This window comes from Cucurbita moschata, unplaced genomic scaffold (assembly GCF_002738365.1).
Source record: "Cucurbita moschata cultivar Rifu unplaced genomic scaffold, Cmos_1.0 Cmo_Scf00012, whole genome shotgun sequence".
In the NCBI taxonomy this organism is placed as follows: domain Eukaryota; kingdom Viridiplantae; phylum Streptophyta; class Magnoliopsida; order Cucurbitales; family Cucurbitaceae; genus Cucurbita; species Cucurbita moschata.
In genome coordinates, this window is record NW_019268528.1 from 2,725,226 (window position 1) to 2,745,603 (window position 20,378).

Below are 20,378 nucleotides of genomic sequence, written 5' to 3' on the forward strand. Positions count from 1 at the left end.
AAAAAAAAAAAAAAAAAAAAAAAAAAAAAAAAAAAAAAAAAAAAAAAAAAAAAAAAAAAAAAAAAAAAAAACCCTACGCACCCTGCTTTTCTCTCCAACGCGAAGGTCTCTGCCGTTTCTCCTTCCTTCCTCTGACTGCAATTTTCTCGAAACTCCGCCTCCGGCGAGCAGAACCCATTAGCGGCGCGGCGTCACATCTCGATCTGCTCTCTCTCTCTCCCCCAGACTTCTCTCCGGCGACTAACGCCCTTATTTACCCACGACTTCAGTTCTCTTCAGACCCCGAAACCCACACTTCGTAGAAACCAGATCCGAAGTGGGAATTCTCTCTATATCTGAATCGGAATTTCGGTTGGTATAAGCTTCTCTGAGCTTCTTAAGGTCGTTTAAATTAATTCAGTTTACTTTCGATCTACTTTTAACCCTTGGAAAGTTTCCCTGATTGTTGCGATTCGATTTAGGAGTGCTTAGTGAAGTAAGTAATCCTTACTTGTGGGGCTTCTTGTTATCTAAGTTTCGTTATGTTTGTGACTGAACTGTTTTATAAATTATGGATGTTATTGAATAATATTGTTAGCATGGTTCCATTCAGAATGTTTTTGGTATTATTGTTGTACTAGATAGGCGTTGTTGTTGATCATTATGTGATATAGTGTGCTGGATTGTTCATGTGTGGTTGTGCCATGTTGGGTGACATATTTAGCTATATATTAATTAATTCCTATACGTTGGGAGTTTGCTGACATGTTGAGTGTTCTCTGAAATGGATACTTGAGTATTTGGTTGAAAGGTATTATAGGAGTTGGGTTGTGAGTACTGAAATTATTGTGGATGAATTAAGAGAAGCATGTGAATATCAGTTGGGTAATATGGTCAAGAATTGATATGTCACTTGTGGTATCGAGGAATTGTGTATAAATGATTGAGGGCCAAATTAAGGAATGGCATTGGGGTTTTAGGCGTAAATGGTCAAGAATCGATGGAGTGAGAAATGTGGCATTAGACCTTGGGTATAAATGGTTAAGAGCAGATGTGGGTAGATTCGAGGTCTTGGGTATGAATGGTCAACGGTTGAACTACCTAGAAAAGAGTTTAGAGATTTAGTAGTGAGGTCTTGTGTAAATGGCTAAGGATCACTATGTTTGAAAAGGGTGTTGTAGTAGAGTTGATAGAGGTCGATATGGTTAGAAGTTTTGAGCTGATGAAATTGCAAAGATGGATCCTGAGAGCTGCCACCCTATGGTGACTGAATACGGAAAGTGTAATGTAACGACCCAGATCTACTGTTAGCAGATATTGTCCTATTTGGGCTTTCCCTTTCGGGCTTCCCCTCAAGGCTTTAAAACGCGTCTGCTAGGGGAAGGTTTCCACACCCTTATAAATGGTGGTTTGTTCTCCTCCACAACCAATGTGGGACATCACAATCCACCCTCCTTCGGGGCCCAACGTCCTCGCTGGTACTCTTTCCTTCCTCCAATCGACGTGGGACCGCCCCCAAATCCATCCCCTTTGTGGCCCAGCGTCCTTATTGGCACACTGCCTCGTGTCTACCCCCTTCAGGGAACAACGAGAAGGCTGACACATCGTCCAGTGTCTGGCTCTGATACCATTTGTAACGATCTAGATCTACCGCTAGCAGATATTGTCCTCTTTGGGCTTTCCCTTTTGGGCTTCCCTTCATGGCTTTAAAACGTGTCTACTAGGGGAAGGTTTCCACACCCTTATAAATGGTGGTTTGTTCTCCTCCCCAACCAATGTGGGATATCACAGTAATGTGTTCAATAAAGCTTAGTACCGCTGTTGCGTACGTTACTTGTTCATGCTTTTGATTAAGTTAAGCATGAGATTGTGCTGATAGTTGATATGAGACATGTAACTTTCTTGACTATGTATGAACTTTGTGTTACGATGGCTTATTAACGGTTAGTGTAATATGCATGTTCTGGTGGTTTAGTACTTGTGGTGGTGCAATAATGGTGCCTGGTTCCTCGAGTACAGATTACTTACTGGGGTATACACTTGCTATTTTTTTTTTTTCGCAAAACATCATATTTTTTAAGTTGATGCTGAACCTCGCGACTTTGGTAATGCTAAGAAAGAGATGTGAGAGAAGACTTTTGATTTTGTGGACCTTATTCTGGCATTTTATAATAGTGGCCAAGAGTTTGTTTTTTTGGTTTATCAATCGTTTCTTTTTTGCCTTACTATGGTTTGGAATGAGATAAGGGTGAGGAGGACCGTAACCTTCCTCTGTATTCATTTTGAAGTTTTGGAGGCATTACACTTTTAAGAGTTTGAGTAGTGGAGGGGAGGTTATTTGGGTGTACCCTTTGAAGTTTGTGTCAGATAGGTCGAAGCATGGAGACCACCTACCTAGGATTTAGTATCATATGAGTGATAGAAGGTTTTAATGCTTACTTGGATCAATAAGCAAACTCAGCAGCTTTTTTTAGAAAATCTTCCCTCCTGCAATCTCGAGCAATGTCAAAAAGTCATTACTTGTAGGAGCAAAGCTGAGGGTAAGGCGACTCCTATGACTACTCAATCAATTAGCATAAACTCCATTGGTACCCTAATGTTGTAGGCTCAATAGTTGTCCCATGAGAATAGTCGAGGTGCATGCAAAATGACCTTAACATTCATGATATTAGAAATAAAAAAATGAAAGAAAAAGAAGTTGAAGGAGGCTGCAGAAAGCCTTCCATAAAAGTCACTGAAAGTTGAGGACAATCAAGTAGGTCTTCTCCCATAGGAACGAACCATCACGGTGTTTATCCCCCATGCCTTCATGCTTCACAAATCTCTGCCCCCATAGGTGTACGGTTGAAAGACTTTTTCATCTTGAGGGCATGATTTGTAATAGCCCAAGCCCTCCACTAATGTCCTTTGAGTTTTCCTTTTTGGGCTTCCCCCCAAAGTTTTTAAAACACCCCTACTAGGGAGAGGTTTCCACACCCTTGTAAAGAATTTTTCGTTCTCCTCTCCAACTGATGTGGGATCTCACAATCCACTCGCCTTCGGGGCCCAGTATCCTCACTGGCACTCATTCACTTCTACAATTGATGTGGGACCCCCCACTTCACCCCCTTCGGGGCCCAACATCCTTGTTGGCACACCACCTCGTGTCCACCCCCTTCGGGGCTCGGCCTCTTCGTTGGCACATCGGCCGGTATCTAGCTCTTATACCATTTGTAATGCCCAAGCCCACCCGCTAGCAGATATTGTCCTCTTTGGGCTTTCCCTTCGAGCTTCCATAATGGTTTTTAAAACGTGTCTGCTAGGGAGAGATCCACACCCTTATAAAGAGTGTTTCGTTCCCCTCTCCAACCAATGTGAGATCTCACATGATTATCATTTAACAACACTTGTGGTTGAGAGAGAGAGAATAGACTGTGAAACAGTAGAAGCAAGAGGAGGAACAAAGAAGGGCATTTCCCTTTGGATTGAATTATTTGTGTTTTTCTGCATTGTTGTATTTTTCTCCTTTGTGTGCTAATTGTCTTTTGCTATTTCTAAGGAGTTGGAACTCGGGAATTTTCTACACCTTTGTCTAAATTAGGCCAGTGTTTGATCGTTTCATATTCTTCATATGGTTCATTTTTTGTTACATTCTTAATGGCAACATCGAGTCTAACCGCCATTTATTTTCGGCTTGTAGTCTGTATCGATGGGTAGGAAAGCTGGTACTTTATACATCAACCCAAAGAAGTTCGGCACTCTTAGTAAACCTTGCATGAAGGAAATGATATCATTTCTCAATTGCATGGCTCTTAATCATAACAATGACGAGAAGTGCACCAGACATAAGGAAATTCTAAATACTTGCATGGATGCTCAGGTGACTTTCTGCTACTCGTTGATATAATTCGAGAATTATTTATACCCTTCATTGAGTTCTTTGGCCATTTTAAAACTCTACCATGTGATAATTACTTGCTTTTCGATATAATTTGAGAATTTCGTATACTCTTCATGGAGTTCTTTGGCTTTATTAAAACTCTACCATAATTCGAGAATTTCGTATACTCTTCATTGAGTTCTTTGGCCATTTTAAAACTCTACCATGTTATAGTTGCTTGCTTTTCAATATAATTCGAGAATTTTGTATACTTTTCATTGAGTTCTTTGGCCATTTTAAAACTCTACCATGTGATAGTTGCTTTTCGATATAATTTGAAAATTTCGTATACTCTTCATTGAGTTCTTTGACCATTTTAAAACTCTACCATGTGATAGTTACTTGCTTTCCGATATAATTCGAGAATTTCGTATACTCTTCATCGAGTTCTTCGGCCACTGTAAAACTCTACCATGTGATAGTTACTTGCTTTTCGGTCTTTCTTTGTGCGCTGCAGTCCAACCGAAACAGGAAGCCTTGGGGTAGCATTAATTACCACTTGCAGAGGCTTAGCAGGGGAAGAAAGTAGTTTGAATTTTGAACTTACAGAGCTGTCTGCATAGAATTCTTATTAGAATCAATACCCAGGTGCAAATTTCTTGACGTTATTTTTATCTTATTTAGTGCATTTCCTGAGATAAATTTGGTTGGTGAACTTGTTTGTTGGCTTCTTTCCTGTAGTCAAATATTTGAGAGCTCTGCTCTTAGCATATCCAGTGATTATGGATCTCAACTAGAACAATAAATATTCTACGGATTTCCCTGATGTCAAATGCTAGAGATCATAGTTATTGTATGGTGTAATAGTTGAGGGACATGTAACTTGGTATCTGAACTATCATGGTTATTTAAACCTAAAAAAATTAGAGTTTTTATGCGTGCGTAATACCGTGTAACCCTAAGTATTTGAACTTTTCTTCCGAAAAATTGCCACTTCCATCTTTGCCCCGTTCTTTCGAGAAAAATCATGAACTTGAATAGAAGAACTTGTCCCACCCATGAGTAAATACTTTGTAGCAGTCTCATTAGACCGTACATCTTTCTTGGTATATCAAAATAATAGGTAGGAGCATAAACTAAAACATTCTGAAGCTACAAAGATAGTTATTAGATCATTAGCACCACGTTAAAATGTTCTTTCTAGAGTATCTGTTTGTATAACAGAAGCTTTGTGATAGCCATTTCTGTACATTCAATGTAGTTTACGTTGTTCGTTTGCGAATAGTAGAAGTTTTGCTATAACCATTTTTGTACATTCAATTACTTTACGTTGTTCGTTTGGAAACAGGATTGTAATGCCTGTCATTGGTCCCATTTGAGTAATAAAAAAAATCTCTCCCCACCCCTTTTCTCATTCTCTGTTTAGCGAGGGATTCCTTGCGAATTAAACGACATGCAAATCTTTGTCATGCATAAATAGTCTCGAACATCGTACATACATTTTCTTTATTTGTAAGGAGGTCGTGCATTTACGTTTTACTTAAAAAAAAAAATACCTTCATGGCCCCTTAAGTTTTGAAAAATTTTAATATATAAAATCCACACTAAATAGTTTAATTAATTCCTAAAACATGTATTAAAAAACTCCTAAAATTTTCAAAACTATTAACTTATAATTCAATTATAATTTAATTTTTACTCGGACAATTTTAATTTGTATAATTATTATTTTGATATAGTTTATCCTTTTCATTTATGCTTGATATTCTATTTGATAAGACATCGAGTTAGTTGTACAGCGATGCATAATGCATACATCCTACTTAAGTCTTATTTTTGTTATTATACTTAAAATAGTTAAAATTTTGGACATGAGAGATATAATTTTTGCTAAAAACAAAGAAATTTGTAAGATGTCATCTACTGTGTATCTCTCAGTCACGTGGCACTAAATCTTAAACTCTAAACTTGAGACACTGACACATCAATTTTTGTTTTTGACACATAAGTGTAATATTTATGATTAAAAAAAAAACAATTTATACGAAAGTCCCGCGTCGACTAATTTAGGGAATGATCATGAATTTATAATCAAAGAATACTTTTTTTCATTGGCGTGAGGCCTTTTCCATTGGTGTGAGGCCTTTTGGGAAGCCCAGAGTAAAACCACGAGGTTATGCTCAAAGTGAACAATATCATACCATTGTGGAGAGTCGTGTTCATTAAATGTCGGGTATTATTGAAATCTTTAAATGTCGGGTATTTTTTTTTAAGATAAAATAAAAGCTTATACTATTTTTTTTAAAATTAATTTAGTCTAATAAAAATATAAAAAAAACAAGAAAAATAATTAAAAATAAAAATAATGTCGAAAAAAATAAGTGAGGAAAGAAAGAAAGAAAGAAATAAAAGAATAAAAAGAGAGAGAAAATAAGAAACAAATAATTTGAATGCATGAAAAACGTGAATTAATTCCTCTCTTCTAATCATGGATTTTAACTATAAAACGATGAACCGAAGGCCCCCTCTGACACAGTCCCAAGACGACGCTGTATCCTCTCCGAGCTTTCAGATCTCCCTCATGGATGAATCGTCGGCGGTAACCGGAGTCCAGTCTATCCGCTGTAGAGGTACTTCTATGTTATCCAGATTGCTTTTGGTTTGAATCTCTCTTCCTCATTCCTTTGAAATGTTTGATGTTTCAACGCGTTTGAAATTTGTTAGCTGCTGTCTGCCGGAAGCCTGGTGAGCCATTAGTGATCGAGGAGATAATTGTGGCTCCGCCTAGGGCTCGTGAAGTTCGAATTCGGATAACATGCACCTCTTTGTGTCTGAGTGATGTTACCTTCTGGAAGTTGAAGGTTCGTCATGTGATTTTAAGTTGTAGGTTTTGTAGAATGGAGTGATTTCTTATTCTATTTTTGGATATTCCATTTCCGAAGGATCCTCCGGGAATTGTTCCTAGAATTCTTGGCCATGAAGCTATTGGGTGAGTTCCACATCTTTGTTCACTTGCCTTCAAATTATTCTGCCGACTGGCGAATTATTTGCGAGTAATTCAATCTTGTTGAATAAAATTCGATATTCATGTTTCGGATACTCTGAATCTGCAATTTGCATTTGATATAGCGATAATCTGGAAGGATCTTGGATTATGCAAAACTAGAAAATGGTGCTAATCGATTCCCAAATGTTCTGAACTTCTTTTGGTAATTTTCATGCTGGACACTGCATTGTGAAATTTATGTGGATTATTTATTGTATACACTGATTTAGATTGAACTTGCCGCCTTAGATGACCGCATATGAAAAACATGTTCTTATACTTTAGTATCATTCCATTAATAGTTGATTCGACACTACCATATGCATATTGTTTAAGAATTATATTCGTGCCACATCTCTTTATCTGTTTATGCTTTCTATCTGAATTCCTGAAGTAATATTATTGAAAAGAAAAAGGAAAAAGGAAAAAAAAGAAACCTGCTCCAGATTTATATAATTTCATGAACTGCTTCATGTTGCAGAGTGGTTGAGAGTGTAGGGAAGGATGTCAATGAAGTTAAGGAAGGAGATACTGTCATCCCAATATTCATGGCCGACTGTGGGGAGTGTGCAGATTGCTTATCAGTAAAAAGCAATCTCTGTTCTAAACTCCCTTTCAAGATAGCTCCGGGGATGCCTCGCTGTGGGACAAGCAGATTCACTGATATCAATGGGGATGTTATTCATCATTTTCTGTCTGTATCAAGTTTCACTGAATACACAGTGGTAGATATTGCCAATGTACTGAAAATTGATCCTGCAATACCTCCAAACAGGGCATGCCTTCTAAGTTGTGGGGTTGCAACAGGTCACTGTCTAATCCATTACTTTCCATTGTGGAGAACACGGCTAGCGAATATTGTTTTTTTTTAGATTTCTTTTTCGGGCTTCTCCTCAAGGTTTTTAAAACGCGTCGACTAGGGAGAGGTTTCCACACCCTTATAAAAAAGGTTTCATTCTCCTCCTTAACCAACGTGGGATCTCACAATTCACCCCTTCGGGGCCCAACATCCTCGCTGACACTCGTTCCCTTCTCTAATCGATGTGGGACCCCCCAGTCCACCTTCCTTCGGGGCTCAACCTCCTTGCTAGCACATCGCGGTGTCTGGCTTTGATACCATTTGTAACAATTTAAGCCCACCATTAACAGAAAATTGTCCTATTTAAACTTTTTCTTTTGGGCTTCCTCTCAACGTTTTTAAAATGCATTTGTTAGGGAGAGGTTTCCACACCCTTATAAAGAATGTTTCGTTGCGGATTTTACACACAATGTCTCATAAATATTGCTCAACATGTGTTTATAGGGGTTGGTGCGGCATGGAAAACAGCGAATGTGGAGAACGGATCCACTGTTGCCATTTTTGGACTGGGGTCCATAGGTTTAGCTGTATGAACTCATTAATGATTCATTTCAGTAAAACCTTGACAGGCTACGTCGAAAACTTCATGGTTTACTATTGTTGTTATAGGTAGCTGAAGGAGCAAGACTATGTGGAGCAAGCAGGATCATTGGGATAGATATCAACCCTGATAAATTTGAAGCTGGCAAGTACTTTTATTTTCATTCATTAATTTCCCTCTCTTGAATAAAGACTACTATGGTTATAAAATCCTGAAGCTCCTCTCCATTGAAGGAGCCATGTGTTTCAAGTTAAGTGCTTAATCATGTGTATGCATTGTTCTTTGAACTTACAGCCTACGATAAGCATTTAATATCAAATTATCATTAACTAAGTAGTAACAAAAATGTGTTCATTTCCCAAATGCAGCAAAAAAGTTTGGAGTCACTGAGTTTGTTAATTCTAGAAGCCTCGGGGATAAACATGTGAGCCAGGTATGTAAGTTAATGATGAGATTAACTGTGGTTTAGTTCCATTTTCCCATCAAACCTATGATCTTAGCAACAAATAATTTCTTCCCCTTCATAATTGGTTAAGCAATTTTTCTTGAAGAATGTTATTTTGTGCTGTATATATTTTGTTGAGGCTTTTATCAGCACTGCAAGTGCTATTATTATGCATTTGTGAATTTGTAACAATGGTAAGATTGATTCTTACTAAATAACCTTCTTTTCATAACCCATTCTGAATGTCAATGGTGATCAGGTAATTAATGAAATGACTGATGGGGGTGCAGATTACTGCTTTGAATGTGTTGGAATGGCTTCCTTAGTTCATGAAGCATTTGCATGCTGCAGAAAGGTCCTCCAATCCTTCTCTGTTTACATTTTCTTTCTTCACCTTGATTATACCTTTTCTATGGTATCTATCAATTGGATAGAGTGTAATAAATATGCTTCCATATCCTGTCAAAATCGTGGCTAGATTGAAGTGGGTAGCTCCAATAAGGTATCAAATAGTCTTATCTAGGTTGGAACTATGAAATTGACCTTATTACTCGAAAGGTAAAGGGCTTTTTCAGCCGACGCGCAGGAAACACGTTTGTTACTGACGTAACTCTGAACTACTCTCTTCAATAAACCAAAAAACTATTTTAGAACTTTTTAACATAAGTTCTAGTTGGCTCTAGGGTTGGGGAAAAACAATTGTGGTAGGAGTGGACAAACCAGACGCAACTTTGAGTTTTAGCTCTTATGATGTCCTTTTTCATGGGAAGAGTATTATGGGTTCGTTATACGGAGGATTGAAGCCTAAATCAGATATTCCCACTCTTCTTAAATGGTACACAGATAAGGTAACTTCGTATTGCTTTTTTATGCGAATATTCTATATAAATCCTGCCATTTTATTGATCTTAGAATCTTCGACTATCAGAAACTTGAGCTGGATAAATTTGTGACACACGAAGTAGGTTTCGAAGACATCAATCAAGCTTTTAATTTGCTAATGGAAGGAAAGTGCTTGAGATGTGTGATATGGATGAAGAAATGAGTAGCCACCCCATGATCATGGCATGGCTTGGCTCGTTACTCGTCAACAATTACATCGTTACTCGTCAACAATTACGTCTATCCAAAAACTTTAGAATGTACTTTGTTTATTTCCTCTACTTTACGTGTTGTCTATCTTGTAATGTTGTGGATACATATTTACTTCTATGTTAGTTTTAAGTGTTTATGTTAGTTTTAAATGTTTTGAGATAAAATTAAGTCCAAGAGCTCGTTATCCTAGTTCTGAACTTACAATTTACATCAAAAGGTTTAGCTCAGATGGTCGAGTGCTCGCTTAGCATGCGAGAGGTACGGGGATATATCAAATTTCACCGGCGTGGGCTAGAAATCATGTGGGCTTTGCCTGAATCGGCTTGTTTTACATTTTTATTTATGAAGAGAGATTAAATATTCTCAAATCTAAAAACATATCTCTTCGTGGCACCGATAGTAAGTACTATATGTTTCGGGGCTTTAGCGGATCTATTAATCGAGATCAATCGTTTACTTCTGAATGCATATTATATTGCAAATAAAATAACTTACATGAGAATTTTTTTCTTTTCATATAACTTACATAGAAGTAAACCACGAATTGTATTCTTAAATAAAGTATCATAACTCAAGTTGTATGATCGAGTAATTAGCCATCAGAGTCGCTGGAAGAAGTGATTAAAATTATCGTAGAGTACGAACATTTTATAAGGAGAGTCAGAGAGTCAGAGAATTAGAGTATTACTTTCGGCTATATTGACCGTCCATAGTTTTTGAAAACTAATCACGAGCATATGGACTAGATGGTCAATGTCTTTGTACTAATTGGGACGAGCTACATGATCTTATACAACATGATCTTGATAGAAGATAGATGAAATGTAAGCCACACAATATTTTCTCATTTCGCATTATTGATATCTTATCCCAAACATATTAATAACAGCTCAAGGCTGTCTTTGTCAGTCAGCACTGTCTCTTTCCCAGCTCTCAGACAAGACGGCGTTCTTCTCTCCGACCACCGTCATGGAAGAAAAACCGTCGGCGGCAACCGGACTTCAGCCAATCCGCTGTAAAGGTACTCCTTCAATATAACTATGTGCGCTTCCAAATTAGGTTTTTAGAAGTAATCTGTTTCTCATCCCCTTTGAAGTGTTTGATGTTTCAATGGGGTTTGAAATTTTTTAGCTGCCGTCTGCCGGAAGCCCGGCGAACCACTAGTGATTGAGGAGATATCAGTGGCGCCGCCAATGGCTCGTGAAGTTCGAATCCGGATAATATGCACCTCTTTATGTCATACTGATATTTCCGTTTGGAAGTTGAAGGTTCGTCTTGTTGGGTTCCTTCTCATTTCATGGCGTAGTTTTTGTAGAATCAAGTAATTTATTACTCTGTTTCTTGGATTTTTGAAGGATCCTCTGGGGATTGTTCCAAGAATTCTTGGCCATGAAGCGTTCGGGTGAGTTTCAGATCTTTTCTTGAGTTCTTGTCATGAACCATGAACCTCTACAATGATATGATATTGTCAACTTTGAGCTTCAGCTCTCGTAGCTTTGCTTTTGGTCAATGGAGATGTATTCCTTACTTTATAAACCCACGATCAACCCCTTAATTAGCCCAATAATCCTCAACAATCCTTTCCTCGAACAAAGTATACCATAGAGCTTCCCATAAGGCCTATGGAGCTCTCAAACTGCCTCCCCTTAATCGAGGTTCGACTCATTTTCTCTGAAACCTTCAAACAAAGTACACTGAGTCACTTTTGACTACACATTCGAGGCTCACAACTTCTTTATTCGACATTTGAGGATTCTATTAACATGGCTAAGTTAAGGGCATGATTCTGATACCACGTTAGGAACCATGGACCCCATAATGGTATGATATTGTTCACTTTGAGCATAAACTCTCATGGCTTTGCTTTTGGTTTCTCCAAAATGCCTCATACCAATGGAGATGTATTCCTTACAATATAAATTCATGATCAACTCTTAATTAGCCAATGAGGGGACTCCTCTCCCAATAATCCTCAACAATCCTTCCCTCGAACAAAGTATATCATAGAGTCTCCCATGTGGCTTATGAAGCCCTCGTACACAGACTCGACTCCTTTTCTCTAGAGCCTTCGAACAAAGTACACCATTTGTTCAACACTTGAGTCACTTTTGACTACACATTTGAGACTCGTTCGACGTTTGAGAATTCTACTGACATGACTAAGTTAAGGATATGACTCTGATATCATGTTAGAAACTAAGAACCCCACAGTAGTATGATATTGATATTGTCCGCTCAAATTCTTATTTGGTAGCTGATCTTAGTGTTTGATGTTGCAGGGTGGTTGAAGGTGTAGGGGAGGATGTGAATGAAGTTAAGGAAGGAGATACTGTCATCCCAACATTCATGGCTGACTGTGGGGACTGTGAAGATTGCTTATCAAATAACAGCAATCTTTGTTCAAAATTCCCTTTCAGCATGTCTTCAGTAATGCCCCGCCATGGGACAAGCAGGTTCACAGATCTCAATGGAGAGGTTATTCATCATTTTCTGTATGTTTCAAGTTTCAGTGAATACACCGTTGTAGATGTGGCCTATGTCATCAAAGTAGATCCTGCTATCCCTCCAAACAGGGCATGCCTCCTTAGTTGTGGGGTTGCAACAGGTGACTGTCTAATCCATTACTTTCCATTGTCGAGAGCATTCAAGATCTAATGGGCTAAGGCCACCGCTAGCGGATATTCTTCTCATTGGACTTTTCCTTTCGGATTTCTCCTCAAGGTTTTTAAAACGCGTCTGCTAAGGAGAGGTTTCCACACCCTTATAACGAATGTTTTGTTTTCTTCCCCAACTGATGTGAGATCTCACAATCCACCCCCCTTCGTGGCCCAGCGTCCTTACTGACACACCGCCTCGTGTCCAACCCCTTCAAGGCTCAACCTTCTCACTGACACATTACCCTATGTCTGGTTTTGATACCATTTGTAATAGCTCAAGCCCACCACTAGTAGATATTGTCCTCTTTGGGCTTTTTCTTTCAGACTTCTCCTCAAGGTTTTTAAAACGCGCCTGCTACGGAGAGGTTTCCATACCTTTATAAAAAATGTTTCGTTTTCCTCCCTAACCAATGTGGGATCTCACAATCCACCCCCTTCGAGGCTCATCATCCTTGCTAGCACACTAACTCGTGTACACCCCCCTTCGGGGCTCGGCCTCCTCGCTGACACATTGCCCTGTGTCTGGCTTTGATACCATTTGTAACAGCCAAAGCCCACGATATTGTCCTCTTTGGGCTTTCCCTTTCAGGCTTCTTCTCAAGGTTTTTAAAACGCGTCTGTTAGGGAGAGGTTTCCACACCATTATAAAATTCACCCCCCTTCAAGGCCCAGCATCCTTGCTGGCACACTACCTCGTGTCCAACCCACTTCGGGGCCCAACCTCCTCGCTGGCACATCGCCTTGTGTCTGGCTTTGATACCATTTGTAACAGTCCAAGCCCTCTACTAGCCGATATTGTCCTTTTTGGGTTTTCCCTTTCGGACTTCCCCTCAAGGTTTTTAAAACGCATCTGTTAATAAGAGGTTTCCACACCCTTATAAAGAATGTTTTGTTCTCTTCCCCAACCGACGTGGGATCCCACACACAATTTCTCATAAATATTGCTTTAACATGTGTTTATAGGGGTTGGTGCAGCATGGAAAACAGCAAATGTGAAGAAGGGATCCACTGTTGCCATTTTTGGACTTGGGTCCATAGGTTTAGCTGTATGAGTTCATTAATGATTCATTTCAGTAAAACCTTGACAGGCTACTTTGAAAACTTCATGGTTTAGTAGTCTTGTTATAGGTAGCTGAAGGAGCAAGACTATGTGGGGCAAGCAGGATCATTGGGATAGATATCAACCCAGATAAATTTGAAGTTGGTAAGTACTTTTATAGTAATCAAATCCTTGTTTAAAGTTGAAACAGGTTTAATTATAGATGAAGCATGTTCATATGGGATTCATATATTTAGTAGGGGAGTTTATTTCCAATGTTTATTATGTGTTGAGTATGAAGAACAAATGATGAAAAACATAATGTTTTGGTTAAACATTCTTGTTTGAAACATCCATCTTGGGTTTGGCACTTGAGACTTGGGCATTTGAATTGATGGCTTAAGACTATTAGCGAGAAGGGATGTGAGATCCCACATCGGTTGGGGAGGAGAAGGAAATATTTGTTTATAAGAGTGTGGAAACCTCTCCCTAGCAGACGCGTTTTAAAATCTTGAGGGGAAACCCGAAAGGGAAAGTCTAAAGAGGACAATATCTACCAGAAGTGGGCTTGGGCTGTCACAAATGGTATCAGAATCAAACACAGAGCGATGTGTTAGCGAAGAGGTTGAGCCTCAAAGCAGGTGGACACGAGGTTGTGTGCCAGCATACGCTGGCCCTCGATGGGGGTGGATTGGGGGGTCCCATATCGATTGGAGAAGAGAACGAGTGTCAGCGAGGACGTTGGGGATGGATTGTGAGATCTCACATCGGTTGGGGAGGAGAATGAAGCATTCTTTATAAGGGTGTGGAAACCTCTCCCTAGGAGATGCGTTTTAAAATAGGGAAAGCTCAAGGAGGATAATATCTGCTAGCGATGGGCTTCAGTTGTTACAAATGGTATCAGAGCCAGCCGAAGAGGGTGGACACAAGGCGGTGTGCCAACAAGGACGCTGGGCCTCGAAAGAGGGTGGATTAGGGGTCGTGCAAGTGTCTTTATTTCGTCTCAAATATTTTATTGTTTGATTATTTGTTTGTGAAAACTTCAAAAGTTATTTGAAATGATATGGTTGAATCATTATTAATCAAGTTGTTATAAAAGTGTGTTCATTTTTTGCAGCCAAAAAGTTTGGAGTCACTGAGTTGTTGAATTCTGGGAGGCTTGAGGATAAATCTGTGAGCCAGGTATGTAAGTTATCAATGTGATTCAGTCTCATATATACTCATCAAACTTGCAACCTTAGCAAAGGAATGAAGGGTTAATCCCATATAGGAAGCATATGATTTCTAAATAATGGTAGAAGTCGAGTTGAATCGACGTTGAATTTTATTAGATTAATCGAGAATAACTTTGACTTTACCGATGATGAGGTTAGATCTTCACAATGGTTGTTTGATAATCAAATTCATTGATGAACTTCCTTCGATCAGAATTTATGAGTGTGAGCTCTCATATTGGTTGGAGAAGGGTACGAAATATTTTTTATAAGTGTGTGAAAACATCTCCATAGTAAACGTATTTTAAGATCAGAGGCTGATGACAATATGTAACAGACCAAAGCAGATAATATCTACTAGCGGTGGGGGGCTTGGACTGTTATAAATGGTATCAGAGCCAGACATCGGGCGGTGTCATTGTGGACGTGGCCTCTCCAAGAGGGTGGATTTTGAGATCTCACGTTGGTTGGAGAGGTTGAACGAAACAGTGTAGAATCCTCTCCCTAGTAGATGCATTTTAAAACTGTGAGGCTGAAGGCGATACGTAACGGGTCAAAGCAGACAATATCTACAACAATAGACTTGAACTGTTACAAATGGTATTAGAGCCAGACATTGAGCGATGTGCTAGTGAGGACACGGGGCCCTCAAGGGGGAGGATTGTGAGATCCCACATTGGTTGGAGAGGGGAACGAAAAATTCTTTATAAGGGTGTAGAAACCTCTTCCTAGTAAACATGTTTTAAAATCGGGAGGTTGACGACGATGCGTAACGAGCCAAAGTTAGAATTTGTAGTTGTCTGGGCTACTGTTGCAAGCAGCCTGCAGCCTAGACTTTGTAGTTGTCTGGGCTACTGTTGCAAGCCGCCTAAACTTTGAAGTGAGAAACTCTGTGGTTTTGTTTTTAATAAATTTTGAAGGTGGACATTTTCATAACCAGACCTTCATCTGCGTGGCTATAAGTGTATTTATCCACCATTTTGATTTTGATTACCTTAAAAGTCTGTTTTATACGATCTTCAGTTTCTTCTATCTGAAAATTCCAAGTTCGAATCCAGATAATTTGAAAATATAGGTAGTCAATGGAAATGAGTTTTTGAAGATAGTTTGATTGAAGTAGTGGAATGATTCTTGTATTGGAACTACAGATATATCTTTGACAGATCCAAAGATATTTTACTATTTCATGAACCAAAATAGATAATTGATTTTATAAGCATCGTGGTAGAATTGAATGAACAATGCTAGCAGTTTTGATATCAAATGACATTGAACCATGTCATCTGATAATCTCTATGAGAGAACGATTGAGGAACAAAAGGTTTTGAAAAATTTTTCTCCGAGTATGGATCTTGATTCCAATACGTCGGATTCATGACTTTGAATATTTTTAATTTTGAGTACGCGATTTTTTAAGGATCATCGCGACTCAAAATATGAGTAATTTCAACAAATTTGGTATCAACCAAGATGAATTGATAGAACCTTTTGGTCTTATGAAGGTCTTTCGGGATATAGACGAACCCCGATGGATATGCTTTTTTGACAACCTCACTGATTTTTGGGTCGTCATATCCTGGTTCTACCAGAGCTTCTGGTAGAGATACAGATTTTTTAGAGCAAGTCCTGGTTTCAGGAACTAGAGAAAATCAAACTAGAACAACCGCATCTGACTAGGTTGAGGGGACAAAAGGTCTCTTTAAAGTGGAAGAGATAGTTAGTCTCGGTGGAGTAATGATAGATGGCCGTGTTGAAGAGGCAGAATGCCTCGTCGGAGTGATAACCTCCCGTTGTTTTTGAAGTTTTGCTTTAGATCTGGTCACCAACGTGAAACCAGCATCCATAGCATAGCTATCTGTTGTCACTAGAGTAGGGGAGTTAGAAGCAATAGGCTTCTTCCATTTTGCAACGGTCTTTTTTCCGGTCATTATGAGATGAAGAGTGGATAGAGAGTTTTTTTTTTAGAGTAGGAACTCTTTTGAGAGGTAATCTGAGAAGGGATTTTCGGCAAAATTTGAAAATTGAAGCACGATCAAATTAGTGTCATCTAGTTATAATTTGTTTAGATACAAGATTCTTAACATCTTTCTCTGAAACAATTTTGGATGCTCTAGAATCCGTTTTGATAACAAAGTGTGCACAAATTACTAATGAAAGTATTTATTTCTTTACTGTTGAGTAATTTTGTAGTAGAATTCCATATCCTCGAATGTAAGCGTACAATTGATTCTTTCTTGTCAGAGGATTATTTCAAGATTCCTTTTCTTGTTAGAGGACTGTTTCAGGATTCCTCCATATCCTATATCGGATACCTGTCTCCGCTGTTAAACTAGCCTTTGCGTTTATCAAAGATAAACGTGTAATTGATTTGATAAGGGATTTAATTTTTTGGACTGTTTTGGTGTGTTTTTCGGTCGAGGGTTTTGGATTATTTTTGAGCCTTTCAATAATTTGATCAGAAAATTTGAGTCAAACTCAATGGATCTTTGAATGGGTTTAATTAGACCAAAATAAATTTCAAATACAAGAAACCTGATTTTTGTTTGAAAAAATTTAATTTTTTATTTAGACACAATTAAACTATTTTGTGAGACGGTTGTAAAAAATGTTTGAAGATGATAAAATGTTGATCGATGTTTTAAGAAAAAATCGGAAGATCGTCAATATAAACAATTGAAAAATCGTGAAAAGGATTAAAAATATCATTCATAATTTTTTGAAATTTGGACGGGTGTTTTTTAGCCCAAATGGCATAAAGTTCCATTCTTATTGTCGAGCTGTTTTGTATTTGTCTTTTTCTGAAATCTAGATTTTGCCAAAATCTTGATTTCATGTCAAATTTTGAAAATATTTTTTAACCTAAAATTTGGTGCAATTTATTTGAAATTGGATATCTAATCCATTCCAAAATCTTATTTAAGGGTTTGTAGTGGATTAACAGTCGTGGGACTCCACGTTCCTTCTCAGCTTGGTTGTGACGTAAAAAGCCGCACATGACGACTTTTGATGGCCTAATTAGACCCTTCTGCAAAAGATCATTAATTTCTGCTTTACAAAATGTTAGTAATTCTTTATTCATTTGAATAGGTCGGGCCTTCGTAGAAATATTTTTCTCCTTGATATAACGTAGATTGACTATACGTTGCTTCCTATTCCAAATTCCTATTTCGAAAAGGTATTAGAGCCTCCAATTTGTGAGGGAAGAGAAATCTTTAAGAGTTAGTGCTGAAAGAAGATAAGAAAATTTTAGAGCATGTGATAGCTGAACTAATAGCCTTTGTGTTCAGGTTGTTATAGAAACCTCTAACTCTGTAAGCATATTATATCAAATTGTTATCAGGATAATGCACTCAACCTAACCCATATATTATAGATCCTTGTCAAGCGTTACGTTTTTATAAACGTTGAAAACTTGTTTTCAGGTCATTAATGAAATGACGGGTGGGGGTGCAGATTACTGCTTTGAATGTGTTGGAATGGCTTCCTTAGTTCAGGAAGCCTTTGCATGCTGCAGACAGGTCCTCCGATCCTTACTCTCTTTAAATTTTATTACTAATATCTCCCTCGAATTTATGAATTGGTATACGAACTCTTGGAATTGGATCTGAAAAAACGAGACCTCTAAAAATGATAAAGAATCAATCCAGAAACAAGTTTTGGAACTGATTACTATGATGATCGAGATCAAAAGAAAAGAAAGCTTGTTTTTAAACTTATTATTCGAATCAATTCATCAGATAACTTGATCAAGACTACTTGAATGACTCTAAAATAGCAATATGGATGACTATTTCAATCTAAGAGTAACTTGGGGTCAATTAAAATGTTGTAACTTTGATACCCATCAATACCATAATGATCACCAGCTAAATTGTATCTTAAAACCGGTAAGATTAAAATACCTTATTTTGTACAAAAAAGACTCAAAACGTTTTTTACTCCTTTCTCTCGAACATCATGAAAAACCCTATTTGATCTCTTTTGTTTCAAACAAAAAAGTGGGGTTGTGACCCAATTGTGCACTCTTTTCGTTCTATGAACCTTTATTGATTCTGAACTTCGTTTGTGAAATAACCAAACTTTTGATGGACTAGCCCCTTTTTTATACCATGAAAGGAAAATGAGCTTTGCTCTTTTGAGTTCCCAGCACTCCCGGGTGGCAAGTCGTTCATATAATTTTATAAGTTTGAAATATAAGTGCGAACTGTCAGTTTATGCATTTTTTTTTTAAATTCTCACTAATATTTCTACAACTCGTATTTGACTTCAGGGTTGGGGAAAAACAATCGTGTTAGGAGTGGAAAAGCCCGGCGCAATTTTGAGTTTAAACTTTTTTGATATCCTTTTACGTGGGAAGACTATCATGGGATCATTATACGGAGGATTGAAGCCTAAATCAGATATCCACACTCTCATTAAATGGTATACAGAAAAGGTAACTTACTATTGCTTTTTTTGTTGTTAATATTACGTATAAATTCAACCATCTTAATGATTTTAGAATTTTTCGACCATCAGAAACTTGAGCTGGATAAATTTGTCACACACGAAATAGGTTTTGGAGACATCAATGAAGCTTTTGATTTGCTCATCGAAGGAAAGTGCTTGAGATGTGTGATATGGATGAACAAATGAGTAGCCACCCTATCATATCATGGCTTGTCTTGTTATTAATCTAACAATTATGCTATTCAAAAACTTTAAAGGGTAGTCTATATAACACTGGTTAAATGTCGTGATTAGCTGTTGGATAAATTATAATTTATAAGTTTACACCCAAAACTTTAAGGTTTATGTCCATTTGGTCTCTAAAAAATAACTATAAGAATTGACGGCCTAAACAGGGTCAAGAAAGAGAATTTAAGACTACTGCACCATAATCGCAAGTTGAGCTTAAATGAGTCGAATAAACATAAGTTGTAGCCTAGAAAGAGCTTTTACCTTAAGAACGAATTCCGAAGTAATACCTCAAATAAATCACGGTTTGTGTGAAAATAATAATTTTTTTCTTCTTAAATTATCCAAAATTTTCTGATCGGGTCTTATCATATTAAAGATTAGTAGGGTTGAAGTCAGCTCAAATGTAAAGAAAAATTGACCTAACCAATCTAACCGAACTAAGTTGGATCGGTCCAACTGAACTAGTCATGCCAATTCATTTGAACTTTGTCTTTGTTTCTCGGGCAGAGTACACAATTCCATCTAAGTTTTGAGTTTTTTTTTTTTTTTGGCAATCATTTTCTAGCGGCAACAATGACCAATTCCCATCAATGAGATAAAAGAAACCAAAACGTGATAGCTACAAATGTGAATCGATGATGAACAAACAACCCTCCGACCAAAAAAAGAAAAAAGAACACAACCTAACATTTTGCTGTGAAGGGGAACAAAGCATTCTAGAGTGTAGAGACCTATTCTCAACAGACGTGTTTTAAAATTATGAGACTGACGACGACGATACATAAGTGGACAATATGTACTATTCAGCTTGGACTGTTATAACCTCGATTTTTTTTCTATGAACAAATTGAATATTATTATAGATAATTAATAAAGATATATACTATTTTAACGTGTTATTTTGTACGTGAAAACCAAAATTCAATAATGTGTATTAAATATTAAATAGTAATTGCTTACCACT

At 37.7% G+C, this 20,378-nt stretch overlaps 2 protein-coding genes across 8 annotated transcripts; both read left to right on the plus strand.

The window, feature by feature from the left end:
* The first annotated feature begins 54 nt into the window (after positions 1-54).
* On the plus strand, positions 55-4,780 carry LOC111450585. 3 transcript variants are annotated; one of them, XM_023090793.1, is made up of 3 exons: positions 55-351; positions 3,659-3,838; positions 4,356-4,780. In XM_023090793.1, exons 2-3 carry the CDS (start codon positions 3,668-3,670, stop codon positions 4,425-4,427), a joined length of 243 nt encoding a protein of 80 aa, XP_022946561.1. In that variant the 5' UTR covers positions 55-351; positions 3,659-3,667; the 3' UTR covers positions 4,428-4,780. The 3 variants fall into 3 exon arrangements, with proteins under 3 accessions (XP_022946561.1, XP_022946563.1, XP_022946562.1); XM_023090795.1 differs by having other exon boundaries at positions 57-381; XM_023090794.1 differs by having other exon boundaries at positions 57-355.
* Positions 4,781-6,315: 1,535 nt separating this feature from the next.
* Positions 6,316-19,516, plus strand: LOC111450581 (alcohol dehydrogenase-like 7). Of its 5 annotated transcripts, none has more exons than XM_023090785.1 (10): positions 6,316-6,468; positions 10,956-11,092; positions 11,180-11,226; positions 12,104-12,429; positions 13,445-13,527; positions 13,610-13,685; positions 14,638-14,702; positions 18,157-18,252; positions 19,005-19,169; positions 19,253-19,516. In XM_023090785.1, exons 1-10 carry the CDS (start codon positions 6,327-6,329, stop codon positions 19,367-19,369), a joined length of 1,254 nt encoding a protein of 417 aa, XP_022946553.1. In that variant the 5' UTR covers positions 6,316-6,326; the 3' UTR covers positions 19,370-19,516. The 5 variants fall into 5 exon arrangements, with proteins under 5 accessions (XP_022946553.1, XP_022946554.1, XP_022946557.1 ...); XM_023090786.1 differs by lacking the exons at positions 10,956-11,092; positions 11,180-11,226; positions 12,104-12,429; ... (4 more) ...; positions 19,005-19,169; positions 19,253-19,516 and adding exons at positions 6,563-6,699; positions 6,781-6,827; positions 7,366-7,691; ... (4 more) ...; positions 9,413-9,577; positions 9,658-9,940; XM_023090787.1 differs by lacking the exon at positions 6,316-6,468 and adding an exon at positions 10,716-10,845.
* Positions 19,517-20,378: the final 862 nt, after the last annotated feature.

What these genes read in the sequence shown, in the direction of transcription:
- LOC111450581 (XM_023090785.1), top strand. Translation starts at nt 6,327, where the DNA reads ATGGATTTTAACTATAAAACGATGAACCGAAGGCCCCCTCTGACACAG. An exon ending in CCCAGATAAATTTGAAGTTG is followed by an intron (nt 13,686 to 14,637) that starts GTAAGTACTTTT and finishes CATTTTTTGCAG; the next exon opens with CCAAAAAGTTTGGAGTCACT. An exon ending in TTAAATGGTATACAGAAAAG is followed by an intron (nt 19,170 to 19,252) that starts GTAACTTACTAT and finishes TTCGACCATCAG; the next exon opens with AAACTTGAGCTGGATAAATT.
- LOC111450585 (XM_023090793.1), top strand. Translation starts at nt 3,668, where the DNA reads ATGGGTAGGAAAGCTGGTACTTTATACATCAACCCAAAGAAGTTCGGC. An exon ending in ATACTTGCATGGATGCTCAG is followed by an intron (nt 3,839 to 4,355) that starts GTGACTTTCTGC and finishes TGTGCGCTGCAG; the next exon opens with TCCAACCGAAACAGGAAGCC.